Raw genomic sequence first — 25,028 nt, 5'->3', positions numbered from 1 at the left:
AACATACCTAACAACACAGCCTCAATAGTTCAAGTCCATAGCTCCCTGAAAGTGGCTACTCAAGTAGATAGGGTAGTAGAGATGGTGTATGGCATACTCGCCTTTGTTGGTTGGAGAATTGAGTACAAGGCTCAGGATGTTGTGTTGCAGCTTTTCAGGCTTTGGGTAGGGCACACAGAGCATTACATTCAATTCTGGCTGCCACATTACAAGAAGAATTGTGAAGGCTTTGAAGACGGTGCGGAAGATGCCTGGATTAGAGGGTATCAGCTATAAAGAGACACTAGAAAAACTCATGTTGTTTTCTCTGGAGTGGCAGAGTTGGAGGGGAAACTTGAAAGAAGTCTATAAAATTATGAGATGTATAAATTGGGGAAAAACGATTCTGACTGTCAACCCCAAGTTGAAATGTGTAAAACTAGGGGGCGTGCATTTAATGTGAGAGGGGAAGTTCAAAGGAGATGTGAGGAACAGGTTTTGTTTTAACACAGAGTGTGGTAGGAGTCTGGAACATACTGCCAGAGGTAAAGGAGGAGGAGGCAGGTACTATAGAGCCAGTTAGAGGAACTTTTAGATAAGCACATGAATATGCAAGAAATGGAGTGATATGAACCAAGGGGATGAAGAAGGGATTCGTTTAATTTGATGTCACGTTTGGCACAACACTGTGGGCCAAAGGGCCTATTCCTGTGCGAAACAGTTCTATGTTCTGTAGTTCTTTGTATAAAGAATTTCACAGATTCATTACCCTCCCAGGAGAAAAATTCCTCCTCATCTCTGTCTGAAATGGGTGACTGTCATTTTGACACCATGCACATTAGTCCTAGACTCTCCCACATGGGGGAACAATCTTTCTGCGTCTACTCTGTCAAACCCCTAAGAATCTTTTGTGTTTCAATAAGGTTGTCTAATTATCATTACTTGAGATTACTAGCAAATTCACAGGACCCATGGGTTCAAATTATATCACAACGGTTGTTGAAATTTAAATTCATTGTTTAGAAAAAAATCTGGATTTGAAAACTAGCCTCATTAATGGTACCATTGAAAGTACCATGTTTTATACATGGCCAGACTGCGTTTGTTCTGCTTTTTGTGATCAGGAGATCCCTGGGCAATTTTCACATTGCTGGTTAGATGCCAGTGTGTAACATATTGGATCAGCTTAACTTGGAATGTGGCTAGTTCTGGGTCACACCTTCAGTACTACAGCAGGGATGAAAACTGAGAATAGATTTTTATTCATCGACATTACATGATTTCGACAGTACTACATAATGAAATACTGACATTGTCAGAAATTTACAAAGACGTAAATATATTTCTTAGTTTCTGCTTTTCATCAATTTGACTAATTATTTTCACGGGCAGGCTTTCACTTCCATTTCTCTCTAATGTTTATAGATTGTTATCTCCAAATATTTCCCTGAATGAAATAATGTACAGAATTCAGGTGCATACCGATACACTTCCTACCCTAGGTCTTCTGCCCTTACTATATTAATTACAGCAGTAACTGGGTTAAGAAAAAAAAGCAAAAGTTATTCACACTGCAGTGAATTGCCTTAAGTTGAAAACATCCTGCTGCTGTCTCCTTAGACTTGTCTAATGCAGTGTTTTATCACCTGTTGCTTCCTGCAATCATAGCAGTTGCCTGTAAGGATGTGTGTTGCAGCTCATCCAAACCAACAGATAACTTTCCACATGGGAAATGAGTAGAGGCACACAAGGCAAAAGACAGTAACAAATCACATATAACTGCACATACTCCAGTTATATTATGGATCTGTTACTTTTGAGAGACTATATTTTGTTTCCTCCAGCAGTTTTATAATGCAAATGCAGTCTAAATTAATATATGTGCTGTTTGAAATTTGAGTCTTTACAGGAGACCACAGCGAGCTCTGGAACGGTTTTATGATCCAATGGTTGCGAATTAGGAACCCAGCAGCCAACAAAAGCACTATTACGTATTTGAATTTTGTTTATGATGAACAGATAGAACTCCCCGACGAAAGTTTAATCTTCAAAAGATCTTATGGCCTTGGTGATTTTTTACCATGATTTTAGAGAAACCTAACAAATTTAAATATAAAAACCCAGTCAACATCAACATACAAACTGTACAGTTTAACACAACCATCCTAGTTGCCTAATACTTGAACAGAATATTCCAGGACAATTGGATGGATCATTCAGCTGCCCCCAAGTGATAACTGTAAAATTGTCTCAAAGACATCAAATTTACAAAGTGCTTCATTTCCTCTTTAAAAAACTTCACAAAAAACTAAATTACACAGAGACTCATGATACAATACTCAGAATTGTTTCTGTAGCACAAAATCATTCATATTTTCCAATTAGTTTCCCCACATTAAATCCATGCATTTGAACCATTCTGATTGTTATGACTGTTCATTTGACTCAGTAGAGACCATTCTTAAACTCACTAAACATTTCTATATTTTACAAAAATTCTGGGCATTTCCCAGTTGGACATGAAAAATTGCTGAAACACTTTTAATTCATTCCTGTTTCTTGTAAACCATACCTGTTTATAGACAGCTTTCTACAATTCTATTATCTGAATTACATGTAAAACTATGGTCCCAGACGTGAAAGAATAACAAGAATATTTTAGTTGGATAGATAAATATAGATTGGTAGCTCAGTACAGTAAAATATACATGAGGAAACATGCTCCCTGACACCTGCCCAACTTTAACACGTCTTTTGTTGTATTAACTTTTGCAATTTGTTCTCTCCCCAAGTAAGTGCATCAGACTGATATGCCCACATATGTATGGAGTTAAATGAGGTGATTATGTAGGGAGGGAGTTGAGAGAATCCTATTTGTGAAGGTCCAATAATCTACATGAGGCATAGCCTAAACTTCTGACTTGTGCTCGTAAAGAACGGACCGTTATGAGCCATTCATGGTTCTAACTGTCAAAATCATTATCTTCATGCTGCAGATGCTAAAAGACCTATACCAGTTTAATATTTATCTACTATTCAGGCAACAGCAGTAAAGCAACCCTTTCCTGTAATATCAGCTAATGATAAAGTAAACACATTTAAAACAAAATTGTTTTGGCTTTGTCAGTGGGTTCAAGGCTCAGAGGTCTTCACCTAGAGTGGCTTTTTTTGGATGGCTCTAAAATAAATCTGACTTAAGTGGAGTAAAACATAAAAAAAAACTATTTCATCTCCACCTTGTGAGGAACAGAATATTTATAAAAGTGTATGTACCTGGACTTTGTAGTTAACTTCATCCTTCTTGGCAGGGGTATTAAACGCTGTGCTCGAGTTGCTGCCTGGTTGAATGTCTACACTGGTGACACCTTCTGCTCCAAGAAGTCCTGCCAGTGTGTTGCGTTTGCAGATGGGAATGCTCTGGCTGGAGCTGCTGGAAGAGGGCAGACCGCATTGTATGCTCAGAGTGCCTGTCTGACTTGACGGTTCTATCTGATTCACCATGGACAGTCGGGACTGGATTGAGCTAGGCAAGTTTCGCAAAGACAGCTGGCTAGTGGACGAACGGCGGCATGGCACCAGACCGGTGGCAGATGTCCGTAACGAAGAGTGACGGGTGTTATATCGATATGAAGACTGGCTGGCAACTGAGGCACGGGCAGGGGAATGTCTGACGAGGCTGGATTGCACTGAGTGGCTGCTGTGACTGGTGCCTGTTGAAATCAAGAACAAATCTTTTTTTATACATTACAGAATCAACTCAGATTCTGAACTCAATTAAACTATGATATGTTTTGCAAGAATAAATGTTAAAAGAGAATTTTGATATGCAATTACTTCTATATTAGTCTTGTAATAAATCTCTCATCAACAATTAGTCACAAATTATTTTAAGGAACCATCCTCCTGGAATAGTGCCTTAACTAATGGATCGTTACATTTTTAAATCTAGTGATAATCGCAAACGTAATTATGCTGGATACAGTGTCGAATGGATTTCAGTATTCAACAATTTGGTTTTCAGAAAATAATTCAAAATGAGGAGGAAAAACATTCTGGTTTCTTTCTATTGCACAGCCTTAAAGGAAATCTTCAGGTATAGAGAATAATTCAAACATCATCTCAAGCTTAAGAAATCAATTGAGTGCAAACACTAGTTCATTATGGACATCTTTTTCTTTGTCCTTTGCTCAAGACAACAGGCTTCACCTACATGTAAATAAAAAAATGTTTCTTTAATTAATCACTTGAAACTGATTCTGAAGTTGTTCTTCAAACAATTGTAGCGGACACAAATTAAAATTCGATTGATGCAGCTGGTAATCATCCACATGTTCAAATTGCAGCAATGTCCTTCTTTAAATATCAGGTCCAAGCCCAGATTTTGAAAGAAGCTGAGGCATTGGTGAAAACTATAATGAAACAATTCAAAGGTTCACCTTTTGCCGCATTGTCCAGTGTCTCAAAGTTAAAATTTATGTTTGCCTTTTTAAATCCCTTTATGTCTTTGCCCCTCTCAACCTATTCACATGGCAGTAGGGTTGGAGTTCATAAACTCTTACCATCTTTGATTCCTTCCTCTGTACAACTCACCTCCCCACTCCCCTTTGATAATTCAGGGCTGCTGAAGTCCTACACTTTGAGTTTCACTCCATAAATACTTCTGCCATTCCACCACCCTGGTAAGCTTTAAGAAACTTCCTTAAAAGTTACCTCTTTTCATCAGCTTGCCTCATACTTCCTTAGGCTGTGTAGCCAGTTTTCCCCATTCACCTTTATGAAGCACCGTGGGTTATTTTTTACTACATTTAAGGCCCTATAAAAATGTTCTTGTGGTAAAAATATGACATGGAAGGTAAAGTTTATTTTACGGGAAATTCAAGCTGGAATCGAGATTTTAATTTGATATTTACAATAGATAAGCAAACTCCATAAACATTTATTCCTCTTTCTACCTCCCTTACAAAACTGCAAGAGTTAAGAAATTTATCATTTATTTATTTGATGCAGTCCCACTTCAGATTATGCTTTTCTCATGTATCCCTCAGCAGTTGCCTTATCTTCTTCAAAATTCATTGCTGCCAGCCCTATTCCAAAAAATAATTGATCATATCTATAAATGAACCAATTACAAAATCTGCATATCTTTAAAATTAAAAGAGACTCCCTCTAAAATCTATTACCCGGGAAAGAGTGACTTGTATTTATATAACAACATTCCACAAGTAGTGAAGCTTGAGGAGCAGTGTGGATCTTGCACTGCTACTGGGATTGCAGGTTCAGTTAAAGATCTATTACAGTTTTTTAAAAAATGTTATTCCAGTCATTATAGTTTACTAAAATAATATTTTTACATAACAGGCAACATTTTTATACATGTGGAATGAACTTCCTGAGAAAGTGGTGGATGGCAACATCGATCTGCAGGTACAAGTAATTAGGAAGGCAAATGGAATTTTGTCCTTCATTGCTAAAGGGATTGAGTTTAAAAGCAAGGAGGTTACGTAACAGCTGTACAAGGTGCTGGTGAGGCCACACCTGGAGTACTGTGCGCAGAGGTTCACGAGGTTAATTCCGGAGTTGAGGGGGTTGCCTTATGAGGAGAGACTGAGAAGAGTGGAATTATATTCATTGGAATTCAGCAGATTGAATGGAGAATCTTATAGAAACACATAAAATTATGAAGGGAATAGATAAGACAGAAGTAGAGAGATTGTTTCCACTGGCAGGTGAAGCGAGGGCAAGAGGGCATAGCTTCAAAATTAGGGGAAGCAGATTTAGGACTGAATTGAAAAGGAACTTCTTCACCCAGAGGGTTTTTAAATCTATGGAATTCCTTGCTTAGGGAAGTAGTTGACAGTTTTTACAGCTAAGGGAGGTTTTTTTTGATAAATAAGGGAATTAAGGGGATGCGATGAGAGTGCAGTTAAGTGGATCTGAGTCCACAAAAAGATCAGCCATGATCTTGTTGAATGGCGGAGCAGGTTTGAAGGGCCGGACGGCCTACTCCTGCTCCTAGTTCTTATGTTATTTAAAAGACATTTGAATAGATACATTAATAGGAGAGGTTTGGAGGGATATGGGCCAGCAGTAGGCAGGTGGGACTAGTTCAGTTTGGGATAATGTTTGGGATGGACTGGTTGGACAAAAGGGTCTGTTTCCAAGCTGTATTACTCCATGACTAACTTGCAGAATCTCAGGCCGTTTCAAACTACTTTAGAACAAGCTAGGTACTTTTAAAGTGAGAGGCAGGAGCCACTTTGTGCATTGCCAGATTCCACCTGCAACAATGAGATAATAATCAGATAATCTGTTTTAATGATGCTGGCTAAAGTATAATATGGTCTTAGACACCAGCAGAATGCTAAAACAAAAACAAAATACTCTGGATGCTGGAAATCTGAGACATGAACAGAAAATGTTGGAATAACCTGGCAAGATGGAGGCAGAGGTTGTGATCTAAAGTTACTCTTCAAACAGCCCTGAAAAAGCCTTCCCTCCATGTGGCGTCTTTCTGTGCAATCTAGCCTTTTAACCCCTCACTGTCCAAGGCCGCAAATATTCCTACAGCTGAATCAGTGTTTTCATGAAGTTCTTTAAATTTAGCGTTCGATATTCACTGCTAATGTAGTCTCCTTCGCATTTGGGAAACTGCAGTCCACGTTTCTGCTCATTTAAACACTTTAATTTACGAACATGACTCTGAGCTTCGGGTTGCTTGTCATTTTTGTTCTGTGCTTTACTCCTATGCTGATCTTTCTGTCCACAGCTTGCTGCAGTGATCCAGTGATCTTGAGGAACAGCAAACTTACCTTTCGAGCCAGTATTCTACAGCTTTTTTGGACTCAACACTGAGTTCAACAACTTAGACCACAACCTCTGTCTGTATTGTGTAGCGTATTTGTTTTAAAAAAGTTTGCGGGGTTGCTCTTTGTCTTAATTCTTTCCTTATCCATTCATGCTGTATTCAGATAGTTTTTATGGCCATTTAGCCATTCACGACTCATTTGGTCACTATCTTTGGTTGTTTATCATGTCCATTACCACTCCCTTTAGCTGTTCTATCATGAAATCTTTTGTTATTTAATACGCTGAGCATCAAATCTGTCACAGACTTGCTCCTTTGTTTTTTTCTGACCCCTGCCACATTTGTTTAAAAGCAATTACATATCTATTTCTCTGCACAGGTGATGAATGGTCATGCAACTTAGAGAACTTCTTTAAAGCAGTGCAATAGGATCATTTTTATCTACTTTGGAATACAGGCAAGGCAGGTGGTGGTAATTAACAGCACGTTTGCTCTAATGTCATTAGACTTCATGCAGGCCCACATTCAATGTCAAGAACTTTCAGGGCAATGTCCAACTCTGTGCAATTAAACTGCCACCTCTGCTGAGCTTGTCCTGCTAGTGAGATAGGGTGTAATCAGAGATGGTGATGGTGCAAATTGGGACTCTGTAAGGTATGATTCTGTGGGTCGTGGAAAAGGGCCCCAGATGTTATCAAAGAGAATATGAATATTGCTGAAAAAGACGCATTCTGTTGAAACTATTCATCTTGCACTCATCAGACCAAGACAATAAGCTTTGGCAAAAGGTGTCGGTTTTCAGCAGTACTCAGGTTCTTATTACCAAACCACCAAAGAGGAATTTGCAAGGCTGGATTTTGCCCGAAACGTCGATTTTCCTGCTCCTCAGATGCTGCCTGACCTGCTGTGCTTTCTCAGCACCACTCTAATCTGGACTCTAATCTCCAGCATCTGCAGTACCCACCTCCCCTTACATTTGACACTGTCATTTCCAGTGCATGAATTGCTGCAAGTTGTCTATCCAGGTTCATTCCTTTTCGTAGATTTCTTAACAGTTTGATACAACTGAGTGGATTACTAGGCCACTTAAGAGAGCATTTGAAAGTCCATAACATTGTTGAGGTTCTCGAGTCACAGGTGGGCCAAAGCAGATAATGAGGACAAATTTTCTTTTTTAAGCGATATTAGTGTATCAGGTGTGTTTTTATGACGATCAAACTCCATATTTATGAAATGAAGTAAAATTGCTCAAGCGCCATGGGGGAGTTTGAACCCATGTACAAAAACCAATCGTCTGAGCCTCTAGATTACTAACCTACCTGATGGTATTGCCTCTAACATACTGGCTGGACTGTTGAGGTGTCAATTTTAATATGGCATGATTGATTTAAAGGGTCTAATGCATACTTTGGGTGAATGTCAGTAAATATTTGCCCTTGAAATTAAGCTGCATCAACAGCTGCTGAAACATCTAGCAAGTTCAGTGTATTCTGACAGTTCACTGCTTAACACACTGGCAATACTCTATCAGAGAAACGAAATCCATTACAATTAATATGCAGTCACTGCACCACAGTGAATATTAGCCTAACAAACAAATATTGTAGAAATGCACTCAAGTATAATGCAGAATAACAAAACCTTACCTAGTATAGGTGGGTTAGATGTGACTGGAGGCTGGAGACCTGCTCCAGGCCCATATCCAGCTGGTCCACAGCCTCCATGGGAAGTACTACTTTGGGACTCATTTGTAGTTACATTATTACTGGCACTGGAAACTCCACCTGCATCGGAATCCTCAATATTTCCACCACTGTTACAACCGGCACCACATCCTTTGCGTAACCTGGAGAAGACAGATACAGTTAGAGTTGGTGGTTACTTGTGTTAGTGTTTCTTCAGCAAGAGTATGTCACCTTCTGTCATTCTAAACATAACATAGGGATTTCTCACATGCATTGTCTACAGATCTGGTTCAGAAAAGAAAAAGGACTGGAGTGATTGATAGCTATTTCTGCCATATTCTCCACTACCATTGACAGCATTATCTGTTAGAGAAAGTGAGGACTGCAGATGCTGGAGATCAGAGTCGAAAAGTGTGGTGCTGGAAAAGCACAGCAGGTCATGCAGCATCTGAGGTGCAGGAGAATTAACGTTTCAGGCAAGAGTCCTTCATCAAGAAGGAGCCCTTCATCGGGATGCTGCCTGACCTGCTGTGCTTTTCCAGTGCCACACTTTTCGACTCAGCATTATCTGTATTCCAGGCTTATTTCTCTTACATCTGTTCCCTCTGGAAACCTGCACTGGTTTGTGATACAATAGATAAAGTGACAACACAATTTCTACCATGTTTGGACACAGTAACTAAAGAGCCAACTATTACTAATTATTATTCATTAGAATTAATAGTTATAATTAAACTCATCTGCCTTAAAACCAGCTTCAGTATTTCCATCGTCTTTTTCCTGTCCAAGGTTTGTGCCAAGTACTGCGAATATGTAGAAGACAGAGGGTGGTGGTGGAGGGTTGTTTTTCAGACTGGAGGCCTGTGACCAGTGGAGTGCCACAAGGATCGGTACTGGGTCCTCTACTTTTTGTTATTTAAATAAATGATTTGGATGTGAACATAAGAGGTACAGTTAGTAAGTTTGCGGATGACACCAAAATTGGAGGTGTGGTGGACAGCGAAGAGGGTTACCTCAGATTACAACAGTATCTGGACCAGACGGGCCAATGGGCGGAGAAGTGGCAGATGGAGTTTAATTCAGATAAATGCGAGGTACTGCATTTTGGGAAACTCAATCTTAGCAGGACTTATACACTTAATGGTAAGGTCCTGGGGAGTGTTGCTGAACAAAGAGACTTTGGAGTGCACGTTCATAGCTCCTTGAAAGTGGAGTCGCAGGTAGATAGGATAGTGAAGGCAGCATTTGGTATGCTTTCCTTTATTGGTCAGAGTATTGACTACAGGAGTTAGAAGGTCATGTTGCGGCTGTACAGGGCATTGGTTAGGCCACTGTTGGAATATTGCGTGCAATTCTGGTCTCCTTCCTATCGGAAAGATGTTGTGAAACTTGAAAGGGTTCAGAAAAGATTTACAAGGATGTTACCAGGGTTGGAGGATTTGAGCTACAGGGAGGGGCTGAACAGGCTGGGGCTGTTTTCCCTGGAGTGTCGAAGGCTGAGGGGTGGGTGACCTTATAGAGGTTTACAAAATTATGAGGGGCATGGATAGGATAAATAGACAAAGTCTTTTCCCTGGGGTCGGGGAGTCCAGAACTAGAGGGCATAGGTTTAGGGCGAGAGGGGAAAGATATAAAAGAGACCTAAGGGGCAACTTTCTCACGCAGAGGGTGGTAGGTGTATGGAATGAGCTGCCAGAGGATGTGGTGGAGGCTGGTACAATTGCAACATTTAAGAGGCATTTGGATGGGTATATGAATAGGAAGGGTTTGGAGGGATATGGGCCCGGGTGTTGGTAGGTGGGACTAGATTGGGTTGGGATATCTGATCGGCATGGACCGAAGGGTCTGTTTCCGTGTTGTACATCTCTATCACTCTATTTGCCCATAAAGCAACATAACTTTATATGAGTGCAAAACATTTTACTAATGTCAATGTTGACTGCAAACGTTTGGCACTGAAAACAATTAGATCATGTTCTTCTTCGTCATTCAAGCTAAGATGGTCACATGCATGACCTGGGGTGTTCACAGTTGAGTGTTAAGGCTGGTCTGCAGCTGAAAGGTTCTGCTGCAAATAGGAAAAGACTGTCGAGTTTCTGGAAAGTTGCTGGCTCAGGGTTTCCTCTTTTTACATCTTCTCTCTGGCTCTGATATCCACCAATTAAAAAAAAAGGTTGTACCATTTTTAAAATTTAGTTACAGCAGGTGCAGTGATCCCATCAGAGGTTCACTCAGAACTTGAGGTCGATATCAAACTCCCAGAGTGTCCTCGTAACACTTCCTTTGACTACCATGTGAGTGTACCTCAGACTCAATGTCTCCACATAAGATTTGCTTTGATAAATGAGAGTCAGTTGTTCTAACTTCATGCACTGAAATATTAGTGGCAATATTGTCGGTATCATAAATTTATATTATTAAATCATCCATTTTTCTGTTAACTTGGCAGTGGATCACCTGGACTGGGTTGATTCAAACTCAAATTTGTTTCCAAAACATTTTAAAATGGCATGTGGCATCACTGGTTGCGCCAGCATTTATTGCCCATCCCTATTTCCCTTGAGTGTGGTGGCTTTGCAATTCTGAAAGTAGTTAAGAGTCAACCACATTGCTATGGGTCTGAAGTCACATGCAGACCTGATTAGGTAAGGATGGCAGATTTCCTTCCCTCAAGGACACTAATGCACCATATGTTTTTTAAAATAATAATTATATTATTGCCACTAAACATGGATATTTAATTCCATATTGATACTGTTTTTAAATTACATGATCTACAATGGTGGATTTCAAACCCATGTCCACAGAACCTTAGCTCTCTGGAGAACTCATCCACAGACATTGCAAAAATGCCAACCCTAACCCATCTCCCAACACACTTGCTGCAAACAACCTTGCACTGTCTAAAACTGGTAGCTTATACTTTCAAATAAACCTGTTAGACTGTAACCTGGTGTTGTGTAATTTTTAACTTTGTCCACCCCAGTCCAATACTGGCACTTGCACATCGTGGTAGCATGATGACAGGGAACCAGCATTATTGTAATTAATGACTATTAACAGAGAAATTTATTTTGACAAACTTGTGCGTATTCATCAAGGTAAGGGTTGCATTAATTAGTTGATTTGGACACATCACAAAAAGTTCCAGATCAGGGAAACTCAGCTAATACAGAGTAAAACTGTGAAATCTCATTTTGAAATGAAAGGTTAATATTTATCTAACTCAAGAGGGAATAATGTTAGTTTCAACTGGGAAACAATACTTTGTTCACACCCTACATTCATCGGGAATACACTGACTTTTGTCATTTTGCATTACTTGATTACATTTTGTATTATTTGCATTACAAGGTATATCAAACCTTTTTATTTGAAAATATCCAATTTTCAGTGCTACAGCACTTACCTGTGCCATGTAGACACAATAAAATTCTTTATATTCGTGATACTTATGGGTCCTCCCAGGATAGTTTTTAGCTGTTCATGCGTATCAGAATAGGATGTTGTTAGTGGAGAAACATAAATTGGGTAACCAATTGGCTGGTCACAAGAAGAGTTTATCATGTTCCTTAAGGCTTGTTTTGCGTTTTGGATACTTCCTCGTTCAGGATTGCGGTTTCGCAGGAATACCAGCTCCTGCTGTTGCCCAGCCCACAATCCCCGGACACATTCCTTGTTAACCTGCACAGACATATGAACAGAGTGTGAAAAACTGCCGCAGAGTGATCACTCATTAGTTCTTTCTCTAGCTCTTGCCCTTCACTTTAGGTTTAAGAGTCTGACAAGATATTACACAATATTTTTGCACAAATTCAGCAGCTCTTTTTGATAGTCAGTGACTCTTTTTGCATTTAGTGACAATAATGTACACTACACAACCTGCCATGTTCTAAATCTTAAAGCATCTCCATGTATGTTTGTGCATACAGAGGAACTGCTGACACGAGCCTTAAGTAGTTAGACCAATACAATGTCATGAAAGCTAGCTTCCATCAGTAGGTGGCTTCTTTGTGGTCAATGAATTCTCCAGCACTCTGACAGGTCTTCGCTACTAACATATGAGTTTCAGTCTAATTGGGTGAAAGCATCGTCAGCAAAAGAAATACTGCTCTGAAAGCAAAATGCTGTGGGTGTGATTCAGCACAGTGTAAATACTTGTCACATGTCTATCTTTTGAAAATAAATATTTGTTAAGAAGAGGCTGTAAAATTCCAAACGTTTGTAGTGATTTATTGATATGATGGCTGTTCCGAGAGCTACAAAAACCTACACAGGTGATGCAGATTATATTGAAAAGTACTGTACTGTCCTACGTACAAGTTGTTGATCCTTGCAAACATGAACAATCTCTGTACAAAACTGTGCCATTTCCCATTCCAAACTCAAAATCTATGGATATTTTCTGTGGCAGGAAAATCTGAAACAAGATCCATTTCAGTTTCTAAAACAGTACCCTTATGTAAAAGGTGAAGTCACCATCGCTGTACCAGAACATAGGGGCACTCTTTCATTAGAGAGAAAGAGCGATGACAGGTGGTGGTTTAACGCAAGAGTCACCATACACCAGCCAAGTGGAAAGATTGAGAAGGGGAATTCTTCATGGTTACCTCAGTGTTGCAGTTGGCATTATTTGCATTGCAAACTAGCTGTCCAGCTGCCTGAGCCAGCCAACTCCCATGAATATTCCTCAAAGCAGTAGTGACAATTTCTAAAAATTATGTAGAGTTCCTTACTCTGCTTTTCCATAAGGCTTAAAAGGGCACTGTGTTTAGAAGAGTTGGTCAGTGAAATAATTATCCTACCACTTCAAAGGACCACCATCTTTCTACATAGGAGAAAGTTGCAAATGCTGTGTCAATTGTGTTTGATTCACTCAGAATGTAGGGGTCATTTGCTGGCTAGCATTTAATGCCAATCTCTAGTTTCCCTTCAGAGATGGTGCTGAACTGTCTCTCAAACTGAAGCAGTCCTTGTGCTTCAGGTAGACCCACTATGCCCTGTGAGAGGGAATTCCAGGATTTTGACCTAGAGACAATGAAGCAGGGGTGGGGAATTAGATTAGATTAGATTACTTACAGTGTGGAAACAGGCCCTTCGGCCCAACAAGTCCACACCGCCCCGCCGAAGCGTAACCCACCCATACCCCTACATCTACCCCTTACCTAACACTACGGACAATTTAGCATGGCCAACTCACCTGACCTGCACATCTTTTGGACTGTGGGAGGAAACCAGAGCACCCAGAGGAAACCCACGCAGACACGGGGAGAACGTGCAAACTCCACACAGTCAGTCGCCTGAGGCGGGAATTGAACCCGGGTCTCTGGCGCTGTGAGGCAGCAGTGCTAACCACTCTGCCACCGTGCTGAATCTGTGGCTTTCAGGCTGCATGCGGCCTTCTAGGCCATTGTGTGTGGCCTTTGAATGAATCCAAATTTTGCAGAACAAATCTTTTATTTTTTATTATTATGTTTTTTTTTGTCCTTTATTATTTTTATTTTAATCTTAAAATGAATGTATTTAAAATACCAGAGAGTTAACTTTAGAAGTATCACTTTTTTTCATTTTTTTTAGTTCGTTACTACATAGTTAGATTTTTACAAAATAACGTGAATTTTGAAGAATATATAATTGAAGTTTCTTGGATGCGGCCTTATTAGATTACAACTAACATAATGCGGCCTTTCAACATGAAAAAGGTTCCCCACCTCAGCACTGAGGAAAAGGCAATATTTCTCCAAGGCAGGACGGTGAGTGGCTAGGAGGGGAACTTGCAGGTGCTGCTGCTCCCATTTATCTCTTCTTGCTGTCCTTCTAGATGGTAGTTGCGGACTTAAAAGGTGCTGTCTAAGGAACTTTGGTGAATTTCAGCAGTGCATCTTGGACAAGTAAACACTGCTGTGACTGAGTATTGGTGGTGGATGGAATAGATGGTTATGGATGCGGTACCAATGAAATGGGTTGCTTCATCCTGAAGGTGTCAAGCTTTTTGAATGTTGTTGGAGCTACACTTATCCAAGCAACTGAACTGTATTCCACTACACTTCTGACTAATGCCTTGTGGACTAGCTTTGGGGAGTCAGAAGGCAATTTACTCTCTGTATTCCTACCCTCTGACCTGTTCTTGCAGCCAGTGTATTTATATGGTGAGTCCAGTTCAGTTTCTGATCAATGATAATCCCCCAGGATGTTGATTATGAAGGATTCAGTGATGGCATTGCCATCAAGGAGTGGTGGTAAGATTGTCTCTTATTGGAGATGGTCATTGCTTAACATTTGTGCCCTACAACTGCCAAGACCATAAGATGATAAGAAATAGGAACAGGAGTTGGCTGTTCAGCCCCTTGAGCCTCCTCCACCATTCAATAGGATCATGGCTGATCTCATATTCCTCACATCCACTTTCCTGCCCTTTCCTTGTAACCCTGTGCTGTACTCTTGCAAAATAACAAGAGAAGATAGAAAGATCTACTGAATTTTCTTTTAGAAAGCGGAGTATTCATCAACTGAAATATTCCACAATTAAGGAGATCTTGAGTTTTGCATTGACATTGCAAAATTTCAATACTTATGTTGCTGGTAATGTATCAGAGATGACTGTATATACTGATCACAAACCCTTAATGTTTTTGAAAATTAAGAGATAAAAAACCAGACTGTTTACATGGAGTTTACAGTTACAGCCATTCAATTTGGCAATTATACAGGTCACAGGACAAGAGAACATAATTGTCAATGCTTGTCGCAACTTTGGTGGAAGAAACGGATTGTAATGTACTGAATGTTTACATGCTTAGGGTCAATGTTGTACTAATAGTATAAGACTAAAGGGTTTCAAAAATGAAGCCATCTTTGTATATTGATAGATCTTCTTTTAAGGGGGGGTGGTGTGACAATACTATGGCTTTGAGCAGTGTATTTTGTCCTTTACTTTATGAAGAGAGGTTGAGACAGAGGTAGTCAGCGGTCTGTTCCAAGCCAATAAACAGTTTGTGAGGCAAGTTGGAGCATACAAGCAGCATAAATGGGTGGAGTCATGCTCCAACAGAACCAAGGTTTTAGTTTAACTTTCAGTAGTTCCTGGGGTTTTGAAGCTGCCAGACATCTTTCCCTTCTACAGCAAAACTCTTTCTCAGTTTCAGCAGTTCTCTCTCTCTGCCAGAATTTTCTCGATGTTTTTTTTCCTCCTGGACTGGAGAAACATTGCATATGAGACAATCTATTTTAGATGAATTGCCTTTGCCAAGGGATGTAATTATATTGGAACAGTTGCTGTTTAGTTTTCAATAACCTGTTATTCCTTTCAGCTTTCCAACAGAATTAAGTTATCCAATTCTACAAAATTATGAGAGGCACAGATAGAGTAAGACAGTCAGGTTTTCTTCCCAGGGTGGAAAGATCAACTACAAAATGGCACAGGTTCAAGGTGAGATGGGCCAGTTAAGGGGAGAAATGTGAGGAAACTTTTTCACACAGAGGATGGGGAGTGCCCCGATTGCACTGCCAATGGCAGTGGTAGAAGCAGGCACATTAGCAATGTTTAAGAAACATCTTGATATACACATGAATGAGAAGCAAATAGAGGGGATAGAAGCTGTGTATTTTCAATAAATAGTAGGTCTAAATAAGGATTAGGAATCGACGCAGGCTTGATGGGCTGAAGGGCCTGCTCCTGTTGTGTACTGTTCTTTCGTTTGTTTGTGTTTTAACTATAGGGTAAGAATAAAATGTGTTGTTTAAAGCTGAGTAGTGTAACCAATTGAATTACATCTGGAACACAGCACCTTACACTTGCCTTTAAGATAAACGTTAGGGTCTATGATATCACCTTGATATATGGGGCTGGGGGTTCTGGGGGCTGGCCTGGTCCACAGCAGGAGGTGCTGGATACTGTAAAAGCTTTGGGCCATGACAAAATTCCAGCAAAACTTGTGCTCCACAACATGCCCTTCCCCTAGCCAAGGTGTTCCAGTACAGTTACAACACTGGCATTGATCCGACAATGTGGAAAATTGTCTAAGTATGTAAACAGAAATCAGGACAAATCCAACCTAGCCAATTACAGCCCATCAATCTACTCTTGATTGTCAGTAAAGCGATGGAATGCATCATCAATAGTGCTATTGAGGAGCACCTGCTCAGTGACATCCAGTTGGGTTTTGCCAGGACCACACAGCTCCTGGCCTTTTTATAGCCTTAGATCAAACATGATCAAAAAAGGGCTGAATTCCAGAGGTGAGGTGAGAGTGACAGCCCGTGACATAATCTAAAGTGATCTTGTTATTTGCAGTAGACTAAAAGGTCCGGGTTAAAGTCCCACTTGCAAGAGAGGTGTGTCATAACAGATCCTAACAGGTTGTTTAATTTTCTATTTTAACACAAGGATAATTTCAACCACAGTGTTGAGGAATGAAAACCAAGTCCACACTTGTGCTGTACTGGTCATCATGAATAAGCAAACCTGGAAGACAGAAGGACTCCGGCTTCTTCATTTGTCAAATGCACATTTACCAAATTAACTGCACGAGTGGAATAACAAACACTGACGCCTTTGATTCCAATAAGAAGGTTTGCAGATACCTTTACCAATGCACAGATATTGGCCGATTTACAAATGTGACATTGCTGAACAATTGGCCATCAAAACCAACTACAGCCGTTACAATGACAACTTGCATTAATAACGCACCTTTATGGTAGAAAACTGTCCCTTGCTACTTCAATGGAGCTTGTTAAAACTTGATGCCAAACCCCACAAGGAAATGTTAGTGCATATGAACAATAGCTTGGTCTAAGAAATAGATTTTAAGTGAATGTCTTAAAGCAAGAGAGAAGGGATGAAGAGAACCTGAAGTGTTTAGGGAGGGATGCCACAGCTTCGAGCCTTTGTAGCCAAAGCTATAATCATCAATGGAAGAATAATTAAAATTGAGGGTGTGCAACAGGCTCCAATTCAGCAGTGCAGAGATGTTGGCTGGTTACAAGGTTGGAGAAAATATGAAATATACAAAACTGAGAGCAATGCTGATTTAATTTGACCTTCAGTTGCCATGTTCAGTAACTCAAATTTCATACATTTCATTCATTTATTAGTTTGGCTGACAGTAAGATCCAGGCTTTTCTACCAGGTTGTCATGAGACCAGTAAACCAGCTATTCAAAAGCAACATACTTCCACTGTTTGTCAATGAATCGACGTTATTACACATGCATTCAACTTGTCTACAGTATGGTATGATGTCTCCACTTCGTGCATGCATGCTTTTTAAAATGTCTGTTTGTACAAGCGAGATGTGGTGTACTGTGTACCTCCCCCTCTCTTGATAAGCAAGAGAAACAGCTGCATATCACAAATATGAACTACTATAAAATTATATATATATATATATATATATATATAGTTTGCTTTCCCAAAGGAAATGTTGAAGTGTACAATGCAACTGAGAACTAAGGCCAATGACTGCAAGATTTGAAGCAAAGGGGACAAAGGCATCATTTTTTTCCAATATAATGAAACTCATGCACCTATTAATCCATCACAAGCTGCCAGTTAAACATGAATACAGAGCCAGATTCCTTCATTTTGAGCAAGGGAAATTGCAAGGGTCCAGATTTGATGCAGAGAAATTACAGGAGGAAGAGCAAACAGGGGTGGAAAAGCATACAAATTTTGAGGGCAAAGTCTGAGCTGCATTTACCAGGGCAAGTTCGGTAAATGAGAAGTAATTCCAGGATCATGCTGAGTCTTAAGGTTAAAGGCACTGGTTGCTGACCAAGAGGCACTGGATTTCTGATATTGGGGACTGTTGATTTACTGGTTACTGACAATGACTCTTCATTGCTTTATTCAGGTTTTCTTACAGATATATCAAATGAAGGACAGCACAATCATAGCCCCCACCTTGTCTCCATAGGAATATTAATTTTCATAAAGAATGAGCATTTGCAAACTGATGACTATAAGCCGTTGAAGTGCATCTGTGAACCTAATGAGTTACATTCCATCATCTGGCTTCCAGTAAGATCTAATAGTGAACCTATGTAAATGCTACATTCTATGGTGTGAAACTGAAAGTGAAAAAACAATCGAAAAGCACATTCTGTCAAATGCTAGACTCTATGTAACAAACCTCTATGGTTGTATAATGTCCCCAATGATTCCAAACACATGATAGAATATCGCAACTCAAAGCAATATACCTTAATGACTCGGAAGCTGAGATATCGCTTATTCAGCATAATGATTTTATATTCATTGGTCCCGTCATCCATAACATGTCGCAAAGCCAACAGTGAGGGGGAGTTGGATAGCACAGCACTTCGCCAGGCTGGATCTCCTTCGTGAGCTATGACCAAGTTTTGCTCGTGGGATGTTATGGCGTCAAACAACACTGCAGGATCATCATATTCATCAGGTGAAGTAAAGTGGTCCTGGAGATACAAACAGACCAAACTTAAAGAAACTCTTGGAGTGTGTGCATCACTGAAATGATAACGTACTAATTAATAACGACCTTAGAAATTAAAAGGCAGTGAAATTCAGGGAGGCTATTATATGCCTTCCATTGACAATTCAAACAATACCAATCTTAGCGTTTAAGATGTTTTTAACTTCTCTCAATGTTGACCCATAAGACATAGGAACAGAAATTAGGCCATTCAGTCCTCCATTCAATCATGGCTGATAAGTTTCCCTACCCCATTCTCCCACTTTCTCCCCATAACCCTTGATCTCCTTGACATTCAGGTAACTATCTATCTCATCTTCAATGACCTGGCCTCCACAGCTTTCTGTGGCAATGAATTCCATAGATTCACCATGCTATGGCTGAAGAAGTTTCTCCTTATTGACTCACTGGACCACTAACAGACAGTGTAGTGCTTTATCTGCCAATAATAGTTCCATTGACTGCCATAGGAATTGGGTTCAGATCAGCCTGGGACTGATTCTAGATATACCTACTCCTGTAAGCATATGTTAAAAATGGGATATTCTGCAGAAGCCTCCACTCCAACCCATAAGTACCATTCTGGGATGCAAGGAGTAAATCCCCCAAAAAGCACTGCGCATTTTGAGTCATGGTTTACTTCTTAAAATTTTCTCTTCAATGCACAATATGTAATCATCCCAAATGCTTAAAAGTATTTTTAAAATTAATGGAAATTTCTTATACTTAAAAGTCATTTACTGCAATTATTATTCTGATGGTTTATTATATGTGAAGCAACTTCCCCAATTAACGTCATTGCAAATAGTGTTTCTAGCATTTTTAGCATCAGTGTTAAAATCCCATAAAACGGTAATGACTCCAACAATAGCGGAAATCAATGAACTGTATCATAAAGGACAAATGATTTATTTTGTTAATAAGCAGGATTCAGTGCTATTATCCCAAAATTATAATGAGGGAACCTAATGAGAGGCGTGAAAGGGTCAGCTAGATTGTTAACTTCTGCTTCAGGTATTACTAGGCTTTACATTTTCAGACAATTTATGGCAACCAATTATATATTTGAAGGCTTTTGAGTAGTGAGGCAGTTAATGCTTCAATGAGTAAAGCATTGCAGTAAATTGCAGATCTCTGTACTGTGTCTACTATTTAAATATGCTTTAAAACATTTAATCAAAGGTAGCATATTAATTAATGCTTGTAATGGTTTCCATCTAAGCCACAACATTGGAATTTTAAATTCAGATAACTGCAACTTCTCCAAATAGTAAATGGAGAAAAATGTTGCAACATAGCTCATTAGGACAGCTTGATTGAGCACAGCATTACATGGATAAAATATTGTCCATTCACTTAAAAAGCGATTACTGAAATAGGTTCATTGCAATTAGGACCAATGAAAATAAATTTAAATGTACAAATATCCTTTTTATAGAATATCTTCCATGTTATACTGCAGACAGCTACATTTGTTCTAGCTACTCCACAACACTTCTGTAGAGAACCGTGTGCAGTAAAGCACACACAACTGCTGCGCAGATCATGGATTATTTGGAACAAGGTAACTCAAGCCCTGCAAAATGTCTTCAGTATTAAATGAATGGTTATGCATAGATTTTACAGAAATATTTTCCTTCTGCATCCTTAAGAACGAATGATTAAGGTATCTATCAATTTAAGGTCAATCTGAAGATCAGACAGATTTTCTCAATTTCAAGTGTGCACTGATTTACAAAAACAACCAAACTAATTGTTCTTTTTTATAGGAGGCATTGCGGCCTTCACCTGTCGCCAACTTTAAATTGTGAATAGACTGACAGTTGCTGACAATTTGGTTACCTTCTGTTCTCATTACAGTGCGCTGAAATGTCAATATATAGTGAACTACAAGATTATCTTTTTGTAGTGGTTAAGTAACTGAAAAAAATCTTACTTTCATACCAACAGTACAGGGATATGTGTAACGTTAAAAATCACACAAAAACCGGCTATAATTCAACAACAAGCTTTCGGAGTGCTGCACCTTTGTCAAGTGGGGCAGCATCATAGGACACAGAATTTATAATAAAAGATCAAAATGTGGATGTAGGTTTGCTCGCTGAGCTAGAAGGTTCATTTTTAGATGTTTTGTCACCATACTACGCAACATCTTCAGTGAGTATCCAGACGAAGCCTGAAAATGAACCTCCCAGCACTGCAAGCAAACCTACATCCAGAACCTCAACTTGAGCTACAAGTATTCTCAAAAGATCAAACTGTCATACAACTGATGCGATGTATTGAACAAACCTAAATTGCTGTTAAGTCTTTAATCACTTAGCATGGGGATGCAGGTTTCAATTGATTAATATGTAAATCACAGAACTTCTTTCAAGTCACAGTCCCGAGATAACTTAAGGTTTATTCAATACATTGCATTAGTTGTATGATATTTTTATCTTTTACGATAAATTCTTCATCCTATGATCCTGCCCCTCTAGCTACCTATCGAAGGAGCAGCTAGAAAGCTTGTACTTTCAAATAAACCTATTGGACTATAACTTGGTGTTGTGAGATTTTTAAACTTTGTCTCCCCCAGTCCAACACGGACACCTCCACATCAAGGATATGTGCAAATAGGCAACTGATTAAGAGGTAGGAGACAGGGGTGGGCTGCCTGCTGAAGTATGTCAGATTATGTAATTCCTCAGATAATGAATGCTGTATCATCTGATAAATATCCAGACTTGGACTGATAAATGGCACAAATGTTAATTGCCATGGAAGTGTCAAATAATGACCATTGCTCATTGGAGAACCCAGGCATCTACTAACAATATTGCTATTGCCAAATCTGCTGATATCAAGATCTTAAAATCATCATTAATCAGAAACTAGGGGTCCAGCCACATAAATAGTACGGCATCTAAAGGATATGAGAGTCCTGTAAAGACTGTCCACAAGGCACAAGTCAGGACTGGTGGAAGATACCTAACTGAATGGGTAAAGCTGCAATAACACTTGTTGTTTGAGGCTGTCTACAACTAAATAGTCTGCTAACAATGGAAATTCGGGACAGTATTACATCCAAGGGGCATAGAAATTTTCCGAAAAAAGCAGGAGACCCGAGGATTGGGAGTAGTTTAAATTTCAATAAAAGAGGACAAAGGGATTGATCAAGACCAGGAAGGGAAAGGAGTATGCAAGTCAACTCACGGGGAATGTACACACCGACTTTCTTAATTCGCTCGTGGGACGAGGGGATCACTAGCTGGGCCAGGATTTATTGCAGTTTCTTGTTCTTCTTGAACTCTGGCTTGCTAGGCCATTTCTGAGGGCAACTGAGAGTCAACCATATTGCTGTGGGTCTGGAATCACATTAAGAATGGCAGATTTGCTTCCCTGAAGGACATTAGATTGTAAAATCTTCTATAGGTATGTGAAGTGAAAAACAATTACTCAAGAAAGATGTAGATCCCTTACAGTGAGAAACAAGGCAAGTTATAAAGGAGAACTACAAATGGCAGACTTAAATAAATATTTTGTTTCTGTCTTCATAAAGCAGGATGCAAAATGTTCGGAAATGCAGGATCTAGTGAGGGGGAGAACGGAAGGAAATCAGTATTAATTGGGAAATGGTGCTGAGGAAATTTGTGGGATTAAAGGCCAATAAATCTCCAGGGTCCAATAATTTAATTCCCGGAGTAATTAAGGAAGTGGGCCCAGAAATAGTGGATGCATTGGTGGTCATCTCTCAATCTGTAGGAACTGTTCCAAAGTTGAAAGGGAGCTAATGTATAAATCCACTACTTAGGGAAAAAAAAAGTGCTTCAGGAACTTTAGGTTGGTTGACCTGACATCAGTTGTGGGTAAATTGCTGGAGTTGATTATAAAAGAATTAATAGCAGAGCACGTGGAAAACTGTGAGAGGGTCAGACAGTCAGCATGGATTTATGAAAGGGAAATCATGATTGACAAATCTACTGAAATTCTTTGAGGAAGTAAGTAGCTGATGTGAGGCAGCCAGTGAATGTGGTTTATTTGGACTTTCCAAAGACTTTCAACAAAATCCTGCAGAGGAGATTTGCATGTAAACTTATAGTGCATGGGATTAAGGGTAGTATATGGAGATGGATAGAAAACTGGTTGGCAAACAAAGAGTTGAAATAAACGGGTCGTTTTCAGAATGGCAGGCAGTAACTTGTGGAGTAATATGGGATCAGTGCTAGCACCCCAGCTTTTCGCAATGTATATAGTCATGATTTAAATAAGGGAATTAAATGTAATGTCTGCAGATGTGCAGATGACAAAGCTGGGTAGGGACTGTGAGGAGGATACAGAGATGCTGTAGTGTGATTTGAACAATAAGAGCGATTGAGCAAATGCACGGCAGGTGCAGTATAATGTGGATAAATATGAGGTTATCCACTTAGTTAGCAAGAGCAGGAAGGCAGATTATCATTATCTGATAGATTGGGAAGTGGGGAGGTGCAATGAGATCTGAGTGCTGAAAGTAAGCATGCAGATGCAGCAGGCAGCGAAGGCAGCAATTGATGCTTTGGCCTTCGTAGCAGAAATATGAGAATAGGCACATTGTACAGGGTCTTGATGAGATTTGAATACTGTGTGCAGTTTGGACGACTTGTGTGAAGGAGGATGTTCTGGTTATGGAGGGATTGCGACAAAGTTTTACCAAACTGCATGACATATGAAGGGAGACTGGAATGGTTGGGAACATATTCATTGGAGTTTAGAAGAATGTGGGAGATCTCACAGAAGCATTTGAAATACTATCAGCACTAGGCAAGGTAAACACAGAAAGGATGATGTTCTCGATTACCAGTGAGTCCAGAATCAGGGGTCCAGTTTAAGGATACAGGATAAGACATTTAGGAGTGAGATATGGAGAAATTTCTTCATTTCTTCAGTGGTGAGCCTGCAGAATTCCCTGTCACAGAAAGCAGTTAGGACCAAAACACTGAATGTTTTCGAGGAATTAGATATAGTTTTTAGGGCTGAAGGGATCAAAGAGTATGGAAAGAAAACTGAAACAGGATACTTATTGGATGATCAACAAGGAGTGACCAAATGGCCTGTACCTGCTCCTATTTTCTATGTTCCTATGTTAAAAGCCTGTCACTCAAATAGACTTTAGTTATTTGACTAAGTGGCTGTTCAAAGCTGTTAACTTTAAGAACATCATTTTAGATATCTTATAAATTATCTCCTGATAGAGATCGTTAAAGTTATGAGAGATGTGGAAGGATATTTCCATTTGTGGGATGATCAAAATCCACAGGAATTTATTTGCTCAAGTCTTAGCAACAGCATGAATATTTTCATAAAAGGAAAATCATGAGAATAGATAGGAGAAAAAAGTATAGAAGGATTTGAGAGATTGAGGTGAGGCACATAGAAAGGGAGGAGATTTGTATGGAGTATTACACCAGTGTAGACTAGCTCAACCAAATGGACTGTTTGTGTGCTTTACATTCCTAACAATCTCAACAATTTAATGACCTCAGAGTCATGTCACTGGGATGCTCAATACACAGCACCCTCTGATTTGCAACCAATAGATAGTGCTTACTGCCTGACTCATTGACTGGCTGCTTTCCTGTTGATTCAGTGAGAAATATTTTCTTCATTCAATCGACAGCTCGAATCTAGGTAAATCAAGATTTATTGGATTAAGTTCACAGCTGAAAATGTGTTGCTGGAAAAGCGCAGCAGGTCAGGCAGCATCCAAGGAGCAGGATAATCGATGTTTCGGGCATGAGCCCTGAAGAAGGGCTTATGCCCGAAACGTCGATTGTCCTGCTCCTTGGATTCTGCCTGACCTGCTGCGCTTTTCCAGCAACACATTTTCAGCTCTGATCTCTAGCATCTGCAGTCCTCACTTTCTCCTGGATTAAATTCAACCCAATCAGAATGTGTTAGTTTAAAATGGATTAACAAACTAAGTCAGGCTAATTTTTTAGCTTCTTTCCTATTGATTCTATAAGAAATATTTTCATTCACCAACAGCTTGAAAGTAGACAAAACAAGGTTTAATAAGTTAAATTCATCCCAAACTGAATGGGCCAGTGTCAGGTGGCTCAGCAAATCAAGATAGGCAACATTCATC

At 39.6% G+C, this 25,028-nt stretch overlaps 1 protein-coding gene across 4 annotated transcripts in view; it reads right to left on the bottom strand.

The window, feature by feature from the left end:
* The window catches only part of pcnx1 (pecanex 1), a 280,941-nt gene that overhangs the window by 9,035 nt on the left and 246,878 nt on the right, over nucleotides 1–25,028 (bottom strand). For all 4 annotated transcript variants that reach the window (XM_072569208.1, XM_072569209.1, XM_072569211.1 and 1 more), the window contains 4 exons: nucleotides 18,672–18,902; nucleotides 11,879–12,153; nucleotides 8,431–8,630; nucleotides 3,253–3,689 (listed from right to left, as the gene is read on the bottom strand). In XM_072569208.1, the coding sequence (XP_072425309.1) occupies nucleotides 3,253–3,689; nucleotides 8,431–8,630; nucleotides 11,879–12,153; nucleotides 18,672–18,902 (1,143 nt within the window). The remainder of the gene's footprint in view (nucleotides 1–3,252; nucleotides 3,690–8,430; nucleotides 8,631–11,878; nucleotides 12,154–18,671; nucleotides 18,903–25,028) is intronic.

This window comes from Chiloscyllium punctatum, chromosome 4 (genome assembly GCF_047496795.1).
Source record: "Chiloscyllium punctatum isolate Juve2018m chromosome 4, sChiPun1.3, whole genome shotgun sequence".
In the NCBI taxonomy this organism is placed as follows: Eukaryota; Metazoa; Chordata; class Chondrichthyes; order Orectolobiformes; family Hemiscylliidae; genus Chiloscyllium; species Chiloscyllium punctatum.
The sequence above is the reverse complement of the archived record's forward strand: the minus strand, read 5'-3'. Positions and strand labels throughout refer to the sequence as shown.